Genomic DNA, 22,068 nt, shown 5'->3' on the forward strand with positions numbered 1-22,068 from the left:
TTAGTATCAATTTTTGTTTGAAACAAATATATTATGCAAAAAAATAAATAATATAAAGTTACACTTACTTTAAACAACTGTAAATACTCATTGATTTTATGTACACATTTAAAGTTTCCAGATATAAATTGAAAGCAACAGTAGGTAACAAGTAGGAATCCCAGTACTAGTAAATAATATTCAATTTTCTCACACAAAATGTTATTTTGTAGCGAAGTCCACGCGGAACTATAAACTAAGAGTCCGGAACGGGTTTTAATTAAAATTCTAAATTAAAAGCAATGTTTTGGCAGCCCTGCCACAGACCTCACCGATCACTGGAATAGATTTGTTTTTGTTAACTTTTTATAAAAGCTTTAGTACCTAATCTATATATATAAAAGAAAGTCGTGTTAGTTACACCACTTATAACTCAAGAACGAAAGAACAGATTTGAGTGAAAATTGGTATGGAGGTAGCTTAGAGCCAGGAGACGGACATAGGATACTTTTTATCCCGTTCGACAGCGTTCCCGTGGGACTTGACATGAAACGTCAGTCACTATAAAAAGTGGTATAACAAATAAGAATCAGACTTGGAATAATAAAACGCAAATGATAGCTATGTAATTGACGTATAATGACAGCTATGTAATGACGTATATATGACAATTTGATATTTGTAAGAAATCAATATTCAAAATATTTCTATTAAATAAATACGTTTAATTATTTTTACAATTTACAATTTAATTATAATGATAGTGCTATTGCCCATTCGTATAAACAGTGAAGAGAACTATAAAACTCGGTATTGTCGTATGTATACAGTTCATCCAAAGAATGATGAATGTTTCTATTTGTTGTTGTTGTCGAATGACGCATTTAATCGAGTATTGGAACGGGAACGTGAATATGATCACCAGGAATTAGATTTAGTAGTTCAAACGAATGTACCCCTGTTGAAATACCAACAAAAGGAAGTTTATGATACTTTAATGAAGGCAAACGATGATGAAAATGGTGGATTATATTTCCTAGATGCCCTTGGTGGAACTGGCAAGACATTCCTCATGTCATTAGTTTTAGCAACTGTTCGGGCGAGATCCAACATAGCGGTTGCAGTTGCTTCTTCTGAAATAGCAGCCACATTGTTAGAAGGATGCCGTACGGCTCATTCAGAATTAAAATTACCGTTAAATCTTCAAACTATTGGAGAACCAACGTGTAATATTGCAAAACACTCAGCAATGGCCAAAGTTTTAGCGGCATCGAAAATCATCATCTGGGACGAATGCACAATGGCGCATAAACGTGCATTGGAAGCACTTAACCGAACATTAAAAGATTTACGCAATGAATCGAGATGTTTTGGAGGAGCAATGATTTTACTGTCTGGCGATTTCCGCCAAATACTGCCAGTAATTCCAAGATCTACGGCTGTCGACGAAAAACGCTTGCCTCAAATCGTCAAATCTATGGCGCTATGTGACGAAACTGCAGCTGACAACAAACATGAGAGTTACATTGCTTACTGATAAAAAAGAAGAAAAAGAATAACGATGTAGATGACCTGAACTACATAATGGTATGCGTTTGGTGGTTAGAAAATTGAAGAACAATGTAATTTACGCTACGATAATGATAGGAAAATTCAAAGGTGAGGAAGTTCTTATTCCGAGGATCCCGATGATCCCAACCGATATGCCGTTTGAATTTAAAAGACTTCAATTTCCGATACGTCTTGCATTTGCCATGACCATCAACAAATCACAAGGCCAATCCTTAAAAGTTTGTGGTTTAAATCTAGAACATTCATGTTTTTCCCATGGTCAATTATACGTGGCATGTTCACGGGTCGGAAGACCATCAGCGTTGTTTGTTTTTGCGCCTGATAATAAAACAAAAAATGAAAAAATGTGTATCACAAGGTACTTAAGTGAAGAGCAACCTATGTACTAAAATACAGAAATAATAATGAATGATTAATGTAGGTATTTAATTTTTTTGTATTTTTTCCAATAAAAAAACCCAAACTGCTTATTTATTGCCATTAAGGCGGAACAAAGTTCGCCAGGTCAGCTAGTTATTAATATAAATTCTCTTACTTTATATACTGAAGGCTGTTATGAAAAAGTAATAGTCTTTGTAGATAAGAAAATAATGATAGTATTCGTTCAGGATTCGCGTAATATTAGAAGACGAGATGTTAGCCAAAGCCTATAAGTATATCGTTATTTGAGTAATGATAAATATTATTCTGTATTGTCTTTATATTTACTGTATGCTATCTTTATGTCACGATTGCGTCATAGGCCCCATTAATCAATTTTAACTCCACGTGTAATAAAAAATCAATCATTTCGAAAAGTTTCGTATCGAATGTTAGACCTGTCAACAAGTTCGTTTTTATGCCAATATAATGACAGGTCAGATGAAATAATGTCGCAGCCTGTTTCACGCGTTATTATTTTATGTGACCGTCAAACTTTGTTGCTATCATATCATTTTTTTTCTAACTGATTTCTCCTGAAAATTGTAGAAAGAAAAATAAATGTAGGTAGAAAAAATCTTATTTCGTAATTCCTCATTTCCGACTCATGTTGTTTACAAGTTTGTACCTAATAACCCTAATACCTATTGGAAATATAAAAAAATATTCTGAAACTAGGTTAGTGGATATTATACTATATTAAGTTTAGTAGTAATTAATAAGTTATTTTAGCAATAAAAACAGTTTGAGAACAACAGTATGTGTCGATCGTGAAACGGAGCGATTGAAATTCAAATTTAATGGACGATCCACGTCGTATTGTGAGTTGTGACGCGAGCCGCGATGTTTATTGATTTGGGTTTTGTTGGATTCTATTGCTATTCACGCAAAAAAGAAAAATTTATTCCACCGGCTGACGCGTTGATTTAAAGTTTTTTTAACTAAAACCTCTCTTCATTGCTGCGAAAATATAATCTGTGTTAAAAGAGATTTGGTTCTCCATACATGAAGACTTTTAGAGAGTTGCTGATAAAGATTGCTTTACAAGAATGAATTCAAATCTATGTATGGATTATCATTAATATAACAAACGAGCTTGATTTGTGTTTTAACAAATATAGACTGTTTCGTTTTGGCTTTATATTTTACTACATTACTTTCGTATCTAATTTAACTTAACTGAAATTTAACCAATATTCATAAGAATTAGACAAAAATCCCTGAACCAAACCTAGTTTCATATCCCTTTAGTTTATTTAACGAGTGTTAAACTGATAACTGTTGGGAATAAAATAAAGTGAAATACTGAACTAATCCTGATTTCAATTTGTCGTTGCTGTAGATACATTGGATACGGCCATTTTGTTGATATATTACACATATGCATTCTGTAACGCATTTGAATTTTAAGAGTTATTTTTAGTTTTAATAATTACCAAGCTGTAGAAATAATACTGTATTTATAAAAGTAATTCCACTATGAATTTTGTATAAAAGCATTATTCCCCATTGCTTAGCGTAAAATGCACATATAGGAGAATTCTCATTTATTCGAAAAGAAAATGAAACGGTAAACTTTCTGTTAAAAACAATCAACATTATAATCATTTCACGTAGTTGTTAAATTTAGTTGTAACTAGCTGACCTGGCGAACTTTGTTCCGCCTTAATGGCAATAAATAAGCAGTTTGGGTTTTTTTATTGGAAAAAATACAAAAAAATTAAATACCTACATTAATCATTCATTATTATTTCTGTATTTTAGTACATAGGTTGCTCTTCACTTAAGTACCTTGTGATACACATTTTTTCATTTTTTGTTTTATTATCAGGCGCAAAAACAAACAACGCTGATGGTCTTCCGACCCGTGAACATGCCACGTATAATTGACCATGGGAAAAACATGAATGTTCTAGATTTAAACCACAAACTTTTAAGGATTGGCCTTGTGATTTGTTGATGGTCATGGCAAATGCAAGACGTATCGGAAATTGAAGTCTTTTAAATTCAAACGGCATATCGGTTGGGATCATCGGGATCCTCGGAATAAGAACTTCCTCACCTTTGAATTTTCCTATCATTATCGTAGCGTAAATTACATTGTTCTTCAATTTTCTAACCACCAAACGCATACCATTATGTAGTTCAGGTCATCTACATCGTTATTCTTTTTCTTCTTTTTTATCAGTAAGCAATGTAACTCTCATGTTTGTTGTCAGCTGCAGTTTCGTCACATAGCGCCATAGATTTGACGATTTGAGGCAAGCGTTTTTCGTCGACAGCCGTAGATCTTGGAATTACTGGCAGTATTTGGCGGAAATCGCCAGACAGTAAAATCATTGCTCCTCCAAAACATCTCGATTCATTGCGTAAATCTTTTAATGTTCGGTTAAGTGCTTCCAATGCACGTTTATGCGCCATTGTGCATTCGTCCCAGATGATGATTTTCGATGCCGCTAAAACTTTGGCCATTGCTGAGTGTTTTGCAATATTACACGTTGGTTCTCCAATAGTTTGAAGATTTAACGGTAATTTTAATTCTGAATGAGCCGTACGGCATCCTTCTAACAATGTGGCTGCTATTTCAGAAGAAGCAACTGCAACCGCTATGTTGGATCTCGCCCGAACAGTTGCTAAAACTAATGACATGAGGAATGTCTTGCCAGTTCCACCAAGGGCATCTAGGAAATATAATCCACCATTTTCATCATCGTTTGCCTTCATTAAAGTATCATAAACTTCCTTTTGTTGGTATTTCAACAGGGGTACATTCGTTTGAACTACTAAATCTAATTCCTGGTGATCATATTCACGTTCCCGTTCCAATACTCGATTAAATGCGTCATTCGACAACAACAACAAATAGAAACATTCATCATTCTTTGGATGAACTGTATACATACGACAATACCGAGTTTTATAGTTCTCTTCACTGTTTATACGAATGGGCAATAGCACTATCATTATAATTAAATTGTAAATTGTAAAAATAATTAAACGTATTTATTTAATAGAAATATTTTGAATATTGATTTCTTACAAATATCAAATTGTCATATATACGTCATTACATAGCTGTCATTATACGTCAATTACATAGCTATCATTTGCGTTTTATTATTCCAAGTCTGATTCTTATTTGTTATACCACTTTTTATAGTGACTGACGTTTCATGTCAAGTCCCACGGGAACGCTGTCGAACGGGATAAAAAGTATCCTATGTCCGTCTCCTGGCTCTAAGCTACCTCCATACCAATTTTCACTCAAATCTGTTCTTTCGTTCTTGAGTTATAAGTGGTGTAACTAACACGACTTTCTTTTATATATTATATAGATTATTTATTGTTACTACAAACGGAACGTCAGATGTCGGTAAATAAAATCGTAATAGAAATGCTCGCAATAGTTAAGCGATACAGAACACTGAAATCCCATCAAAATCAATTCCAAACAACTAATGTAGATTGATTGACGTGGAGTAAAATTACCCGGACTAAAACCCAAAGCGAACAAAAATAAAACACACACTGTTTTATTAACCGATATCATTTTAATGTTTGATTTATAGCTTACAATTTCATCCGATGACGTTAGTTTCATATATTTCATTGGATGATGTTAATAATGAACTCGATAAGTAACAGAAAATAACCCTTATTATGGCGACTGATATGATAAAAAGTTATATTTTATTTAGAATAATATTTTTCATGACTAAATACCACAAACAAGGATGGTAAAATAATTAATAATTGCTTATTGAAATATATAAAGACATTTTTGTGCCAGTTTTTGTTTCCTAGATATGTATTTATACTCAGTTTGTCAAACTAAAATTGATTTAATTTTCACAGATATATAGAGAGTACGTGAGTAACCAGGAATGAAATAATTTAAATATAGAAGTAGGTGGCAATTAGAAATAAGATAGTCATATAACTTGATTTGATTTATTTATTGCACCGACAAAGTAGTCACTGATACATGCATGTAACACAAACACAAGCCTAGTGCTACCCCAATTATAGGCGCATACAACATTCTGATTATATGAAGCTTATACACTAAAAATAATTAAATTAAGATAAATTAAAGTAAAAATAAAAACAATTGTGTGACCATAGTGCTTGTGTGAAATAGGAAGATTCACTCACTCAATAGCTTGAATGTATTTTCAATAGAGCTTTTTTAAAAGCATCTACAATCCAAACAAATCCACAGTTCTATTTCGCGCATATCTGATTTCCATCAACAGCCTGTCCTGACGAATATTTCACTCGGTTTACTTTAAAAGAGAATGGAGTATGGAAACTGACGAATACAAACATTCATCGGAAATGTAAAAAAGATGAAATTGTGATCCGACTATGCGAGACACTGTCGGCGAATAAATAAAAATCACTTTGTTTGAGAGTTCAGTTTTTGTCTTGCGGTACTATTGTCGAAAATTCAAATTATCGTTTGGTAGGTTTCATCCCCGGAACTTAAAGTTATAGATATGGAATGATTAATTGAATTTAGAAGAGTTTTATTCAAAAAAGAAACTTATACAATAAGATATATAATACTTTTACTACTATAACATATTTGCAGTATGTTTTATATATTTTACAAAGGAAACTCTTCAGCGCGTAGCATCGCCCTTAAATGATAATTTCTCACAAATAGGCTTAGCTCATATACCCCTTTCAATAATGAAACTTGCGTCAAAGTAAAATCTGCATTTTATCGGATAATTTGAAATTCAAAGGATCTCCCAAAATTTCACTGAATTACATTTTGTTCGGGAATTCCTGTGTCAGTAAAAATGACTACCTATCTTTTAAACCTTTAAAGTGAAAACTATCGTTTTAATTTTGTTCTATTCAGTATAACATCCTTAATTACGAAATAACGGCTTAACCTCTTACTAACGATTTTTTATAGAATCAAGAAAATGTATATGTTTATAATCAAATAATTATGTTTTCATAAATCACCACTACTTTCTTTTAATTTTTTTTTTTAAATAAATAACTGATATTTGCGCTTTTTCTATTATTTTATATTACTATTCAACTTTAATAATGATAAATAACTATAGCGAGTTTCGCTTTTAAAACAACTTTCCTCAAAGAAGATTCAAATAAATAACATTAAGCACGGTGGGGCGTGGGACAAACAGACACTTTGTATGCGCGAAGAGTACAGAAACAATAAAACGGAAATCGAAACGATTGTGGTAAACATTTTAAAAGAAATTTTCACACTTCGTAAACGTACGTTACGCACTGTGCAACGCATAATCTAATAGTTATATTATTCGTTTTTGACAATATGTTATTTGAGTTTTTGTTCAAACCTTTCATAAATTATTTTAGTATATTTCTGATTTTGTATGGTTTTCGATTACCCAGAATACTTTTTTGAAGTAGAAGGCTTCAAAATTATTAACGAGAACATCAAGTGAATAATTATGAAGCCTTGTTAATAATTGTCTTAATTGAATAAGGTATATTTATTAATATACTATATGTTATTAGATTAAAAAAATAAAGTTACGTAAACATACATTTTAATTAGATAATAATAAATAATAAATAAATATCTCTTGCGCAGTGGGTAAGTGACGCGTGCTCCACCGTAGCAACGAATCGATAGGTTTTTAACAAATTCCCAACGTTTAAGCTGCTACGAAGTTTGTTTAGAGTTTACAGTTTGTTCATGTTTACGGGCTTAGAGTACGTACTTTATAAAAATATTTTATTTTTGTTCGTAGCTACGTGGTTTTAATTTAGAATAATAGACTGTTCGAGGAAACTTACGGAAGCTTTCTTAAAAGTTTACAAAAGTACTGTGTAAAATCTACTATCTTATTGACGTTCACTTAAGAAATTACTAATTTTATTAGATTAAAACGAATACGGAAAACGTTGATTCGAATAGATGTTCTTCTTATTTGTATACGTGCAGTGTAACGTATTAAGTCGCCTTGTGACACTTTAAATGTATGAAACAAAGTTTTTGTGAAAGAACAAAATTTCAATCAAAATGATAATTCCCAATAATTAATAATTATATTCTTTTAATACTTCTTTTGCCAAATGAGTTTTAGCATTCATTATCGAAACTAGCTGACCTGGCGAACTTTGTTCCGCCTTAATGGCAATAAATAAGCAGTTTGGGTTTTTTTATTGGAAAAAATACAAAAAAATTAAATACCTACATTAATCATTCATTATTATTTCTGTATTTTAGTACATAGGTTGCTCTTCACTTAAGTACCTTGTGATACACATTTTTTCATTTTTTGTTTTATTATCAGGCGCAAAAACAAACAACGCTGATGGTCTTCCGACCCGTGAACATGCCACGTATAATTGACCATGGGAAAAACATGAATGTTCTAGATTTAAACCACAAACTTTTAAGGATTGGCCTTGTGATTTGTTGATGGTCATGGCAAATGCAAGACGTATCGGAAATTGAAGTCTTTTAAATTCAAACGGCATATCGGTTGGGATCATCGGGATCCTCGGAATAAGAACTTCCTCACCTTTGAATTTTCCTATCATTATCGTAGCGTAAATTACATTGTTCTTCAATTTTCTAACCACCAAACGCATACCATTATGTAGTTCAGGTCATCTACATCGTTATTCTTTTTCTTCTTTTTTATCAGTAAGCAATGTAACTCTCATGTTTGTTGTCAGCTGCAGTTTCGTCACATAGCGCCATAGATTTGACGATTTGAGGCAAGCGTTTTTCGTCGACAGCCGTAGATCTTGGAATTACTGGCAGTATTTGGCGGAAATCGCCAGACAGTAAAATCATTGCTCCTCCAAAACATCTCGATTCATTGCGTAAATCTTTTAATGTTCGGTTAAGTGCTTCCAATGCACGTTTATGCGCCATTGTGCATTCGTCCCAGATGATGATTTTCGATGCCGCTAAAACTTTGGCCATTGCTGAGTGTTTTGCAATATTACACGTTGGTTCTCCAATAGTTTGAAGATTTAACGGTAATTTTAATTCTGAATGAGCCGTACGGCATCCTTCTAACAATGTGGCTGCTATTTCAGAAGAAGCAACTGCAACCGCTATGTTGGATCTCGCCCGAACAGTTGCTAAAACTAATGACATGAGGAATGTCTTGCCAGTTCCACCAAGGGCATCTAGGAAATATAATCCACCATTTTCATCATCGTTTGCCTTCATTAAAGTATCATAAACTTCCTTTTGTTGGTATTTCAACAGGGGTACATTCGTTTGAACTACTAAATCTAATTCCTGGTGATCATATTCACGTTCCCGTTCCAATACTCGATTAAATGCGTCATTCGACAACAACAACAAATAGAAACATTCATCATTCTTTGGATGAACTGTATACATACGACAATACCGAGTTTTATAGTTCTCTTCACTGTTTATACGAATGGGCAATAGCACTATCATTATAATTAAATTGTAAATTGTAAAAATAATTAAACGTATTTATTTAATAGAAATATTTTGAATATTGATTTCTTACAAATATCAAATTGTCATATATACGTCATTACATAGCTGTCATTATACGTCAATTACATAGCTATCATTTGCGTTTTATTATTCCAAGTCTGATTCTTATTTGTTATACCACTTTTTATAGTGACTGACGTTTCATGTCAAGTCCCACGGGAACGCTGTCGAACGGGATAAAAAGTATCCTATGTCCGTCTCCTGGCTCTAAGCTACCTCCATACCAATTTTCACTCAAATCTGTTCTTTCGTTCTTGAGTTATAAGTGGTGTAACTAACACGACTTTCTTTTATATATATAGATATAGAGATAGCGTAGATCACACTCGGGAACTAATTCACGCAGACAATTGCAACGTTATCTAGCTATAAATTACAAATGGGAACTCATTTTGTATTCACGGCTAATTCCAGGGCAGTTAGGTCATCTAGATTAAAGGTTCGGTTGCATTCGGTGATTTTGATTTTGTGCACGTTAGGCGATGTGAAATTTGTTGATTTAATATTATTTCACAAAATAATATCAATGCATTTAATGATCATAGAGTATGTATAACCATCATTGATCCGTAAGTTACGTTACTATTTTTTAATAGTAACGTAAATATTTTTATAGTGATATTTTTTAATATTATTAATTATTTAATATTTATTTATTTAATATAAACCAATACATTATAATCTTATCGGATATCTAAAATTTCTCAAACTTACCGTCCAATCGCTCTTTCCCATTGAAGTACCACGTGACTTTGGGCTGAGGCTTTCCATCTGTCACCAGACAAGTGACATTTACCCTGGCACGCTCCAGTAGTGGCCCGTAAGATTGACCGTTTGTCAATATTTTTCCATCATTCGTGATCACTTCTACAGCTTTTGGTTTGACTGTGGACAAAGATGTTATTTTTACAATACTTTTTATAATTTAAAAAACTTGAAAAGATCAGTAACTTGTCAAGGTTTACTTCAAAATTACGTAGATTGCGTAAATAATATAAATAAATAGTGCACGTGTTGAGATGTAGAATGGTGGATATCGCTTTTTTCGATTCGATTTTTGAAGATAAGCCTTAGTAGAAAAATAAAAGAATTACAGGGTGTATAAGTTTTCCGATTACAATTATATCATAAGCATTTTCTCCTCGTCGTCAATATTTCAGAGGCAAGCGGCCAAGTGAATTAATAAAAACCTTTCCAAATATAATATCGCAAAATGAAGCAACATTCAGGATATTTCTAGACTTAACGAGAGGATCCAAGACGTGACCCACATCTAGATCTAGATGAAACTGGATAATATAGTTGCTTCCCGTGACTTTCTTCGCATATTGAGAGTCCAAGATAGCTTTCCTAGATTGCTACGGCTTTCCCGCGAAGGACTCTCACTACGAGGCGAGTAAAGTCCAAATATTTTATACTCAGTATTTTGTAAATTTACTAAAATATTCAACTGTGTTTTAGCTTTGAACATATTGCATGAGCAATGAATACATAATTTTTGTATATTACATCCAGCAGAGAGAACTTTTGATTATATTGTATGATAATTAAAAACGGTAGTACTTCGTAATAATGAACTTAAAACGGACGAGTACGCCTTGTCATTACTCCCTTTGGATAAGTACAATCGAGGCAAAAAGTGTCTTTAAAATAAACTGTGCATTGTAAATTTAACATTGTGCATTGTAATGTAACAGAATGTTTATGTACAGTATATGTACCCTATAGCGACAAAAATTGTCTTGAATTTTGATATATAAGGCTTTTTCTAAATTAAAATTATTTTGCCTATTAAAACACGATTATTACATAGTTGAATTTTCAATGTTTGTTTGCTTTTCTATGGCGACGGACTTTCAGGCGCTACGTAAGACTGACTGATCAGACTACAGAAGCAAGCGTTCTTCTGTTTTACATTAGCTTCAACATATTACTTGATGCTGTGAATCGTGGAAGTAAATGGAAATAGCATTTTGTAGAGGAGTGTACCTGCCCAGAGTCAATCATACCATTCCAAGTAATGACATTAACTGATTGACTTCATTTTATTCCACTTAATTAGCCTCCCCTCGCACAAATTATGTTTTTAATTCCGAGACTAATTTACTAAGAAATAATGAAGCCATTGGTATAATTTTACGTCCTCAAGGAAGATATTTATGAATTTTATACTTTTAGCTTATGTCAAGTTCAATGGTCCTATCGGCTCTTTAAATAGGCTTCACCAAAAATCTATGCTACTCCTCGAGGTCTCGAATCAATTAGTATGTCAGTATTTCAACTACATCGTAACTTGTTGTTAAGGTATAGTTAAGGATGTTGTAGAGCTTACCGAGGTTCTGAAAAGTATTTTTGTAGAGAAGCGAAATGATATAACTATTATTATAATACTGATGTACATATTCTTAGTAATTTATTTGAATCATTGAAATGTATTATTAAGCCCGGTCTAGCGAAGTTATAAAGGATTTGAATAAAGCGTTTACATTTTGTAACAAATTCGTGAACATTAATGTTGACGGTGTAAATATGCAAAAGTATTTTAAAGGTTCAATAGAGCGTTTTTAAATTAATAATACATGAATTTAATAAAATTCCATATTCAAAAATTAAATTTATTTATTTACTATATACAAAATTATATGAAAAAAACATTCATACCTGCTTCATATTGAAACAAAATATTTTTATGCTATTATGTCGTATGATATTGATATTGAAAAGGCTCTATATCTCTCTATATATGCGATAAATGTTAAATATGAATACTTTTTATTAAAAGTAATGAGCTTAATTTTACAATTATAGAAACACTTCTATTTTCATTACTTCAAAATCAATATTTAGAATAGTAATCAGATTGGAAGGCGAAGATACAGATTTGTCTCAATATTTTCTTAATTATTAGAATAATATCCAATTCCATCTTATATCGTTAACTGAATATAGCAAAGGCTATGTCAAATCAGACCTAATATCAAAGAAGAAATATATTTATATATTTGTGACAGCCGTGACGGTTTATGACAGCGCCGATATTCCCGCCAGAACTGACACGTGTTGATAGATGTCACGTATTATGAGGCGCAGTGTCAACTACGCGTCTTGTTTGACGAAATGAAATAGCAGCACAATAGACACCACAAGATTAAAAGCCTCCGCAATATAAATTTTGAATAAACTTAAATAATAAATTTTTATACAAATTATTAATAAATTTAAATAATAAATTATAAAAATTTATTATATAGTTAAAGCCTAGAAATTTATTTATTTGTTAAAAACGGACTTAAAAGGAACTGTCTGCTGCGGCGGTTAATCTGATGCGTGAATAAAAAAGTTATCTAACACATGCCATGAGTGTCACGTGTTAAGATTTAGCGTTCAGATAGACAAATCTAAAAACTTATCTCTTTAAAACTTGCGTACTCTATACAAAGTTTGATAATAAATCGCACGATTCCGATAGCATTCGAATATTTCGATAAAACATGAACTTTGTCGAGTTTCCTGCGAAAAATGAGTTATGGTGATTTTGTAAGGGACGTGCGCGACGTTGTTAGAAATAGTATTTTGTGTCAATACAATAGAGTTGATATTCTTTGGTAACTCTTTCGACGTGTCCCAAGGAAAAGAATTTGAATCGGCAGAATGGCATTTTCAAGGATGCGTACTTTTTCATTTTAAACTTCGCCGACTCATGTATTCTCTTTTATTTAGAAAATTGAGTGTTAGTTGTTGTATAAATTTTATGGGAGTATTTTGTTTTCTGACCTATTATCAAATTCAAATCATTTATTTGCTAGAATTAGTCTTACAATTAGTTACATAAATTACAAAAATCCGCCACATATGAATAGGCATGCAAATGTCATCTTATATTTTATTTATTTGATCTATTGAATAACAAGACTAGTTATCAAATCCCACATTTAGCTAAACACATTTAGAAATATGACAGCGTAGAGCTAGTTAGACACCAATATTTGTAAAAATTCCTATCCAAAAAATACAACGATTTAAACGTTAGGCTTCTTTTTCTTGTATTTAATAACATCTGAAGTGATGTTTCCCGCGTTAATTTTAAACCTATGATCTATCTTTTTGATAAAAGTACGTATATAGTCAATATTTTATTCTTGTTGTGTCGAACTTTAGAATATCTCAAGTTTTCCTGTAGCTTCGTACACGACAATACGTAAAAGTTATCTAATTTAGGATAATTAAGATGTAGATACAATGAGACGAATCGGCAACCATTAAATCAAGAAAATTACTTTAACATTATCAGGCTAAAGATGAATTTTTAATTACACTACCACAATATTTAATTACAAATTATTTTTTAGATAAGATAAGAATAGTAAATAATAAACGTTATATAATATTTATCGATGGTAATTAAGACTCCTATTTTAAATAAATTAATATTGAATTAAATAAAATACCTTATTGAGTTGAGGATTGTATAGGCTAAGACAAAAGACGTCTTCATGTGCCCGTAGCCTACTTTCTCTCATAATGAAAGCTAAACAGTAAGCAAAATCAAAAGTCCGCTCACGTGGCAAACTCAACAACTTGCACAATACTTAATGAAAGGTTCTGCTCCCGTGGTAATCCTTCACTAAGATTCTTTGATACAAGGAAAAGCCCAAAGTGACATTCTTTTAAGTTCACATGAATTGTACAGCATTTCATAGTGTCAAGCTTTCTCAGTGTTTGTAGATGTTGACACTGTAGTCTTTCTACGTTGTTTTACAGCTAAACAGTAGTTTTCCAGTCTTCTATTCAGAATCTACCTTTTAAAATCATAACGCGTCTAATTTATGTACATGCGGCACGTTTTGTAAGATTGGAGCACCAGTATAATGTCATTTCACTTTGATACGGAGAAAAGCGCGAAATGACATTCTTTGATACAATTTAGAATGAGTCACACACACATTTTGGTGCATTTCAAAATTAATTACTTTAATAGTTAATAATTTTGTTTAATTTTTGTTTAGTTTCTTAAGTTTATTTCTTTTTTCTAGTGTTTTTTTTGGTTTGTCAAATAATGTCATGTTTGCCTATAAGTGTTTGTCACGTTTAAAATTGTATTTAGTGATTTTCTATTTTTAGCGATGTAACAGTGTGCCAAGCATTGGCAAGCTTTTTTATCAATAAAAAAATAATAATAATAGAAAATGTAAGTTTCAACACCTAGCTCAACAAAGTTCCTAAATAGATATTCTAGTTCTTAAATGATTAAGAAGCTCTTAATTATGTATACTTTGGCTGCTTTGTGCTGTACGACACAGATTTGTCCTGCAAGAGCCAAGCCATAACTTTGTTTGTTTACACGTACAGTGTTTCTAACAAAGTTGCTAATGCTGTGGACTAAAGCAAAGGAGGCTCTTAACAACAAATGCATTGCCATTAGATAAACGGATTGTTGCAATATTTTAAGATACATTTTTACAAATCAGGCTAAGATGAGTTTGTATAGTATATTAGTATATTCGCAATGGTTATTCTATTTGTGTGAAAATATTTTTATCGTACCTAAGAATTAATTTATTATAAGTCGACGAAAAATATAAATCGCAATAGACATCGTACGTCTTTGTTTTGCTATAATTAAGACTGGATCCGTCAAGTTTGTATTAATTATTATTGGTTTATGTTTGTGGTAACAACGTGGCCGTTTTTATAGTTGTGTTCACAAACTATGTCACAGTGAAGGCATTGGGCATCAGACATAAAGAAGAGAATATTCAGTACAACAATCGCACCAGTACACAGCATCTAAAATAACATGATCTCAAGCACATGTTACCCTGGTCGCCTTCCGCTAACGGCTAACGGCGAGCCTTTCGTTAGCCGTTTCAGTTGAATATTCATAGCTAGAACACGTTGTTTACAAGTATTGTGTGCTTAATGCATGGATACAATTTCTCTTGGCTTTTGAACTGAATTCTTAGAGATCTTTTGCTAGCTTCCGCCCGTAGCTATCCACACAGCAACGCGTGATGAATATTATGCCTTCCTTGTGTAAATAGAATAACTATTATGTATCAACACTTATTAATTACGATGGTGTTAATCCATCAGAATATGTTATTATTATACAAAATTCGATGGAATGTCTGGTTTTAAGGCCAGCCGGTTTTCTCACGATATTTTCCTTCACCGTTCGAGCGGATGTTAAATGCGCACATAGATGCACAGAGGATCGAACCGACGACCTCAGGGACGAGAGTCGCACGTTGAAGCCACTAAGGTCCACACTGCTCTGATCTCTGATGAATACCATAGAACATAGATCATATTTCAGTATGTGCATTTCTAGTCGTATTGTATTGTTTACCACTAACTGAAACACTGCGATGAAATAATAAAATAAATCATTAATCTCATTTACGTTTTGCAAATATTGCTTATTTTTGAAATATTTACGACCAAAAGAACTAGGATATAAAATATATTTACAGTCTATAAAGAACGGTAAAGCGTCGTAAAAATTTTTCAAGCGAATTACTTTTTTAATTTACGGCCGACGCCATTTTTAATTTACTACAACCGTGCTTTGTTACTTCAAATTGAAATTCCTTACTCAGACTTACTATACACTTATGAAAAGCTAAGATGTTGGACATAGTTTCATATATTATGCCTGGACCCTGTTTGTGTTTTTATGAAAGGTATAGTATAAAATTCAAATTGGGTATTTTATTTAGTTAAAAAATGCTACTTCCACGTCAAAGGATCTTTTCAAATAAAAAGCTGCATATCAAAAACTGCCCATCTGATCTAAATATACTTAAAATCTCGCTTTCAAATAAATGTAATTAAATGAGAACCGGTTATGTTTAACTGTGACCCTCACTTAACCACGGTTCAACACATAATTAACGGACCCTCGTCGGTTTTAATTACGGTCCGACATTATGTTTTATTTGATTTGATATTTTAATGAAAATTTATAGAGGGGTAAGTTTCACGGTAATGTGATACAGTGTTAATTAGTAAAGTAAAATCGCGATAAAGCATTTTATGTCTAGACTGACTAAAATTAATTTATTAGCATTTAGAGTTTATAGTTCAAGTAATTGAAACTGTGAGCCTATCTATATGATCCAAGTACCAAACCTGTTTTAACTTTTAGCATGAGAATATCTAACTAATAATGTATGTAGAAAATTCACAGCATGTAAAGTGTTATTGAAATTTGTTTCTATAAACATGACTTTTTAAAGTGATTTGAAATGCGATGAAATTGAATATATTGTTTTGAAGGACCTGGGACCCGAAGCCGGATTAGTTCGGAAATACTTCAGTGGGCAGCTACTAACCACAAAGTATGTGTGTCATGCAATAAATGTTGTATCGTGTATAATGCGTGCAATATCATTGCGTGTGTCTGGCATTGGAGGCTTTTTAGCCGGCCAGTATATAAAAATTAAACAGATGCAGTTAATATGGCAGCGTACCCATTTTAAAACAAAAGTTAAAGTCAAATATTGAAAGTGGTTGGTTGCTTTATAAACGAAGAGATTTATTGCGTTCAGAATCAGTTTATAAAATTCATGTTGGGCGGAACGTGCGAGATATTTCACCTTAGAGTTTGCCGATACCGCATAATGCATCGACTCGCGCTTGCCAATGACAGCTTGCCAAATTAATAGTGTTGGGAATCTGCGTGTCGATGTCTGCTTTATGTAAAATAATAATTATTATTGTTTTAGACCTAACAGTTTTGAAAAACTTGTAAATTTGTACGTTTTAGGCAATTTAGTCATCCTTTAGTAGATTGAGTTCTTTTTTTTCTAAAACAAACTGCTAAAAAAATCTAACCCAATGAGATTACAGACAGTAACAATTTTAAAACCTAAAAATAAGAATCAAAGAAATAGTATGTACTATTTTCCAAATATACTAACTGACATAGTAATAATAAAAATAATTTAATATACTATGTCAGTTAATATTCAGTTAATAAAAAGAAAATTAAAACTTATTTAAAAAGTTTGGTCATTGTGGCAGTGACCTAACAAAGTAAAGCAAACAGGTAAATTTAATTGTTAAGTTGTATTTAACAATTAAATTTACCTGCTGATAAGATAAGATTATTTCTATATAGTTTCAGAAATAATCTTAAAACCGATGCAGTAGGCAGTCGGTTCATCAAATACTCACGTTAATAAATAAAAACAACGTGTTGGGTTAAATGCATCTAAATCTTAACGCGGTTCAATTTGTAGCGATCCAGTAAACTGAGAGTGCACTAAAGATCTTAACAAACAATGCCAAGAGCCGCAGTCGATAATTTATCGACAGCTTTGAGGCGGGGCGTGGACTCGTTCCAACATCGATATGTGGTACAGCACTAATGTGTTGCGATTTGTGATAGTCAGATTTATTGGGGTGCATTTTGTATTAGAAACCTCTAAGAAATCTAGCAATTTAACTGTACCTGCAGATAATTGAAAAAAAAACATTTAATGCCTTTAACGTTACACAACAATTCGAGAGTTGTAGAAGAAATTTTTCGACAATATTCGTCTTGGCAAAGTTTATCACTAATAAGACTTTGAAAGTTGGAAAGATTAAACGACTTTACATATTTTTGTAACAAACTTGGGAATACCAAACTAATAATATAGAAATTTATACTAAGTTATAATGATTTCTTAACACTTAATCATTATGTCGTCGAGGCTTCCATGACTGTAGTTTTAGATCTAGATGTTTCTGTGAATTCGTAAAGACCTTGTCATGAACGGAAGCTTCGCTGGGTACGAAAGCTGCCAAAAAAGATAAAAGTATGTCGCGTTGAATTCAACATTTTCCACTAAATGGAATATTTAAAAATAAACTGTATTTTTAAAATAAATGATTTAATTGTAACGGAGCTGAGAGCATCTTTTCGAAGATATGTCAAACTTATCATGATCTGATATCGAATTTCAAAGTAGTTTTCATGGCTATACAACTTTTTTAAATTGATGTTGAGGATATATCGAAATATTATCAGCACCTGCTCCGGTCTAGTCATTGACAGAAAAAATAATATGTTGGATCATTATAAAATAATGAGAAACTCTTGAAAAATAATTATAATTCTCATTAAAAGCAACATGTCGCGTATGTAGGTTGATTTTAAAACAACTATGAGGTAGCATTAATTAACTTTAATAAAACTTGACCGTCTTTAACAACAGAATGACGTACATTTATAATTTTTGTCTTTTTATTTGTAGATGCATTTCGAAAAATGTTCAGTTTATTTATTATTCAGTTTGATTTATATACAGTTTGACAAACTTTTCATAGACAACACAGTAATGTAGCTTCGGAAATATTAATTTCACTGAGTACCTAAAACCTTTTTACACAATTCGTTATTTAATAACAATTATAACTACCCGAAATCTTATGTATTTTGATTTTACATAATTGTCTCCAAAACACAAATGGACATATAGGGTACAATACCCGCACAATTTTCCCTAAAAGCGACTGTTAATACAATTCTTACCGGAGGTAATTCCCGACAGACGGGAAATACCAAAAAAAACCTCCCTGAGGTAATCCTAATAATGATAACGAGAAAAAACGTTAAAAATGTCGTTAACCGCTTGAGGGTCTCGTTATTTATGGAAATGATTCTGATTCCGATCGTTACCCGTTTACATGTGAGGTGTTTTATCTGTTACGATATTTCAGTATATATGTCGGAGTCGAATCGTATTCTAGATGAACCGCAAACCGAGTGGATTTAAGAAGAAGTATAAACACGTAACATGGTTTTGTATTAAAACCAATGTTTCGACGCAAATAAAAATAACAATACAATAAAATATAAAATCCATAAAATAGTATCGTGCCTTTATTTTGAATGTGTGGTTTCAATCAAACTTGATCAAGTCATAAAGTAATCATATTTTTATCGTATCGTATGAATTAAAACAAACATCTATAATGAGATGGCTACACTTAGCTTTGACTGCAACATAATTATGCAACGCGGGTTTTCTTGTTTGTTTGACTTTAAAAATATCGTTGAGAAAATTGTACTTCTCAACAAAATCTTATTCGAATAGTTTCTTGTTTGCTATGAATATTTGCATCTTAAAGTTTTCTAGTGAATATATATTTCTATAATAGTATCATTTTTATTCATTCTTTAAATAGACAAATATAGTTTCTTTCGTATTAAGGAACTGTTGTAAATGACAAAATTGTATTCCTACAAAGGTAAGATTTTTTAATTTGGTATGATGATAATGTTTATTAGAGGTCTGAAAATACTGTATTGTTGTAAAATAATTATTGTAACAAGTCAAAGTGGGTCTAAGAATGAATACAGCACGCCATATTTGCATATCAAAGGAGGTTATGATATACGAAAAGTACATTGCGGAGCGGACCATCAATAACAGGAACGATATAATCTATTTACAAAACGTGTCACAAAAAGTATCCACATTTGGCAAGATCCCAGGCTAGTCAGGGAGACGGCGTCGCAAAACTTTAACTGTTCCAATTTCCAAGTTTTTTTGATAGCATTTTACACTTTTTCCTATTTCGGATTTTAATGTAAATGTAAATCACTTGGGGAGGTACCATGAAAAAACTTCTTTTATTTGACTCGATTGGCAAGCAGCAACTTTTAATCAGGTGGATATGAATTTGATAAATTCACACTGAATGAAGCACAAACAGTTTTCTTTAGTTGAAAACACTCGTCCGGCTCTCACGATATGACTCGTATCTTTCCGCAGATAATCGCGTGCCACGAAATAAATCTTGGCACGGGACCTCTTGCCTTGATGTGCACTTTATTCCGCTACACAATAAATATTTGGACAAACTCTTATACTTCAAACTAAACGGGTCATCCAAATTTTCTTGAAAATTTTTAGTTGTTAAATATATTTATGATTTTTTAAATTATTTTACAGCAGGAAAAGCTATGAAGTAGTATAAACTTACTTTAAATATATAACTCAGTTTTAACTGAGCTAAATTAATTTAATCGTAAACTAGGGCAGTATTCAAAGCACCTTTGGAAAGCACCAGACTCGACTAAGCCGTGTTTAATTTAAAGCAGCTGGATTTATTTCAATTTAATAAGGACATATCATAAAGAATGTCAAAAACAACGTTTAACATTGCGCTGATGCTACGCCGTAGCAATAAAGTATCCAATCCTAGATTTTAGCAATCTACTAAGTAGGTTTACACCTTAAGGTACATTAAATCGTCTATGTCGCACTACGACCATTTCAATTCTTTAAGACTCTGTCACTGCTATAAATCTAAGACATTTCAAGCGAATTCGTGAGGGCGTGGTCAGCGATACATATTTATTCATTCTGGCGCCGATCCAGAGTGGTTTGTTTGAGAGAGATACGACCGCATCGACACTTCGCAGTGCGTTTTTAATCTGTTCTAGTTGCTATAGTCGTATAGTTGATGGAGTTAGAAATATTGATTTTCTTTGTCTTGAAAACAATTGATTTTTTATAAAATCTTACGAAAATATTATCACAATTGAACGTCTTCATTGGCAGGTGAGATAAAAAGCATAGTTATAAATCTTCATCAGACACGATTTCAACTGAGAATATTTATAAATGATGATGTTTATTAATTATTTTATTATCTTCACAAGTTTTTTGTTTGCAGATTTTTTTATATAAATTCAATCTCTTTACTATGAAACATGTCAATATTTTAAAATAAATATCGTTAACAGTGATATAATATAGCCCGATGCTACGAGTAAAAATCTCGGTTAGTTCTGTTTGAACGTTCAATTTCACTAATCTGTATTTATGAACTGTCCCACAATATATTTCGAGGCCTGTAAGCTGCGAGCTGTATCGGAATGAATAGCCACTGAGCTTGTTTCGATTCAATCGAGTTATTGCGTACTCGTGCTTACCTAGGCTCCATTTATAAACCTGATAATATCAAACAATAATTTATTGTGTCTGGATAGAACTATTAACTCTCATAATATAGAACATATTTTTTACTAAAAAAATCAGACAATTTATTTTGATAACACGCATATCCCATTCGGTAGTTAGTCTTATAACACAACACAAACATTCGTTTCGTTAATGCGATATTTTAATTATTGATTTATCATATAAATTTTATAATATTTAAACGAATAGTGCGCTAATTAGAAAAGAATTGATTTTAAATTGAACTTGCTTTGTTTAATTCGATACCGTTTATTTTAGGCGGTACTTTTTACGGAAATATAATATAACACAAGAAACGGCATGGACATTTCACCTCGGAGCCGCAATACTGCATCGTGTCGCATGTTTGATCAAGCATTGCACTGACCGCTATCTGTATGTTTTATAGGCACAAAATAAACAATTATTTTCTACATTTCCGCGTATGGAGATTAAAAATGCGTAAAGAGTGTTTCGCCTTAGTCCTTCTAGAAAATTAGGCTACCAATTCTTAAAGGCCGGCAACGTAAGTGAGAGACTTCTGGCAATGCAAGGGCTGCGGAATTACTTAACATCTGATGAGCCTCCTGACCGTTTGCCTTCTATGTATTTCGCTAAAAAATCACATTTATG

At 32.2% G+C, this 22,068-nt stretch overlaps 1 protein-coding gene across 7 annotated transcripts in view; it reads right to left on the reverse strand.

Annotated features, from left to right (window-relative positions):
- Positions 1-22,068, reverse strand: part of LOC110992992 (hemicentin-1) — a 175,439-nt gene that overhangs the window by 39,915 nt on the left and 113,456 nt on the right. For all 7 annotated transcript variants that reach the window (XM_045629395.1, XM_045629394.1, XM_045629400.1 and 4 more), the window contains one exon: positions 10,190-10,360. In XM_045629395.1, coding sequence (XP_045485351.1) covers positions 10,190-10,360 — 171 coding nt within the window. The remainder of the gene's footprint in view (positions 1-10,189; positions 10,361-22,068) is intronic.

This window comes from Pieris rapae, chromosome 9 (assembly GCF_905147795.1).
Source record: "Pieris rapae chromosome 9, ilPieRapa1.1, whole genome shotgun sequence".
In the NCBI taxonomy this organism is placed as follows: domain Eukaryota; kingdom Metazoa; phylum Arthropoda; class Insecta; order Lepidoptera; family Pieridae; genus Pieris; species Pieris rapae.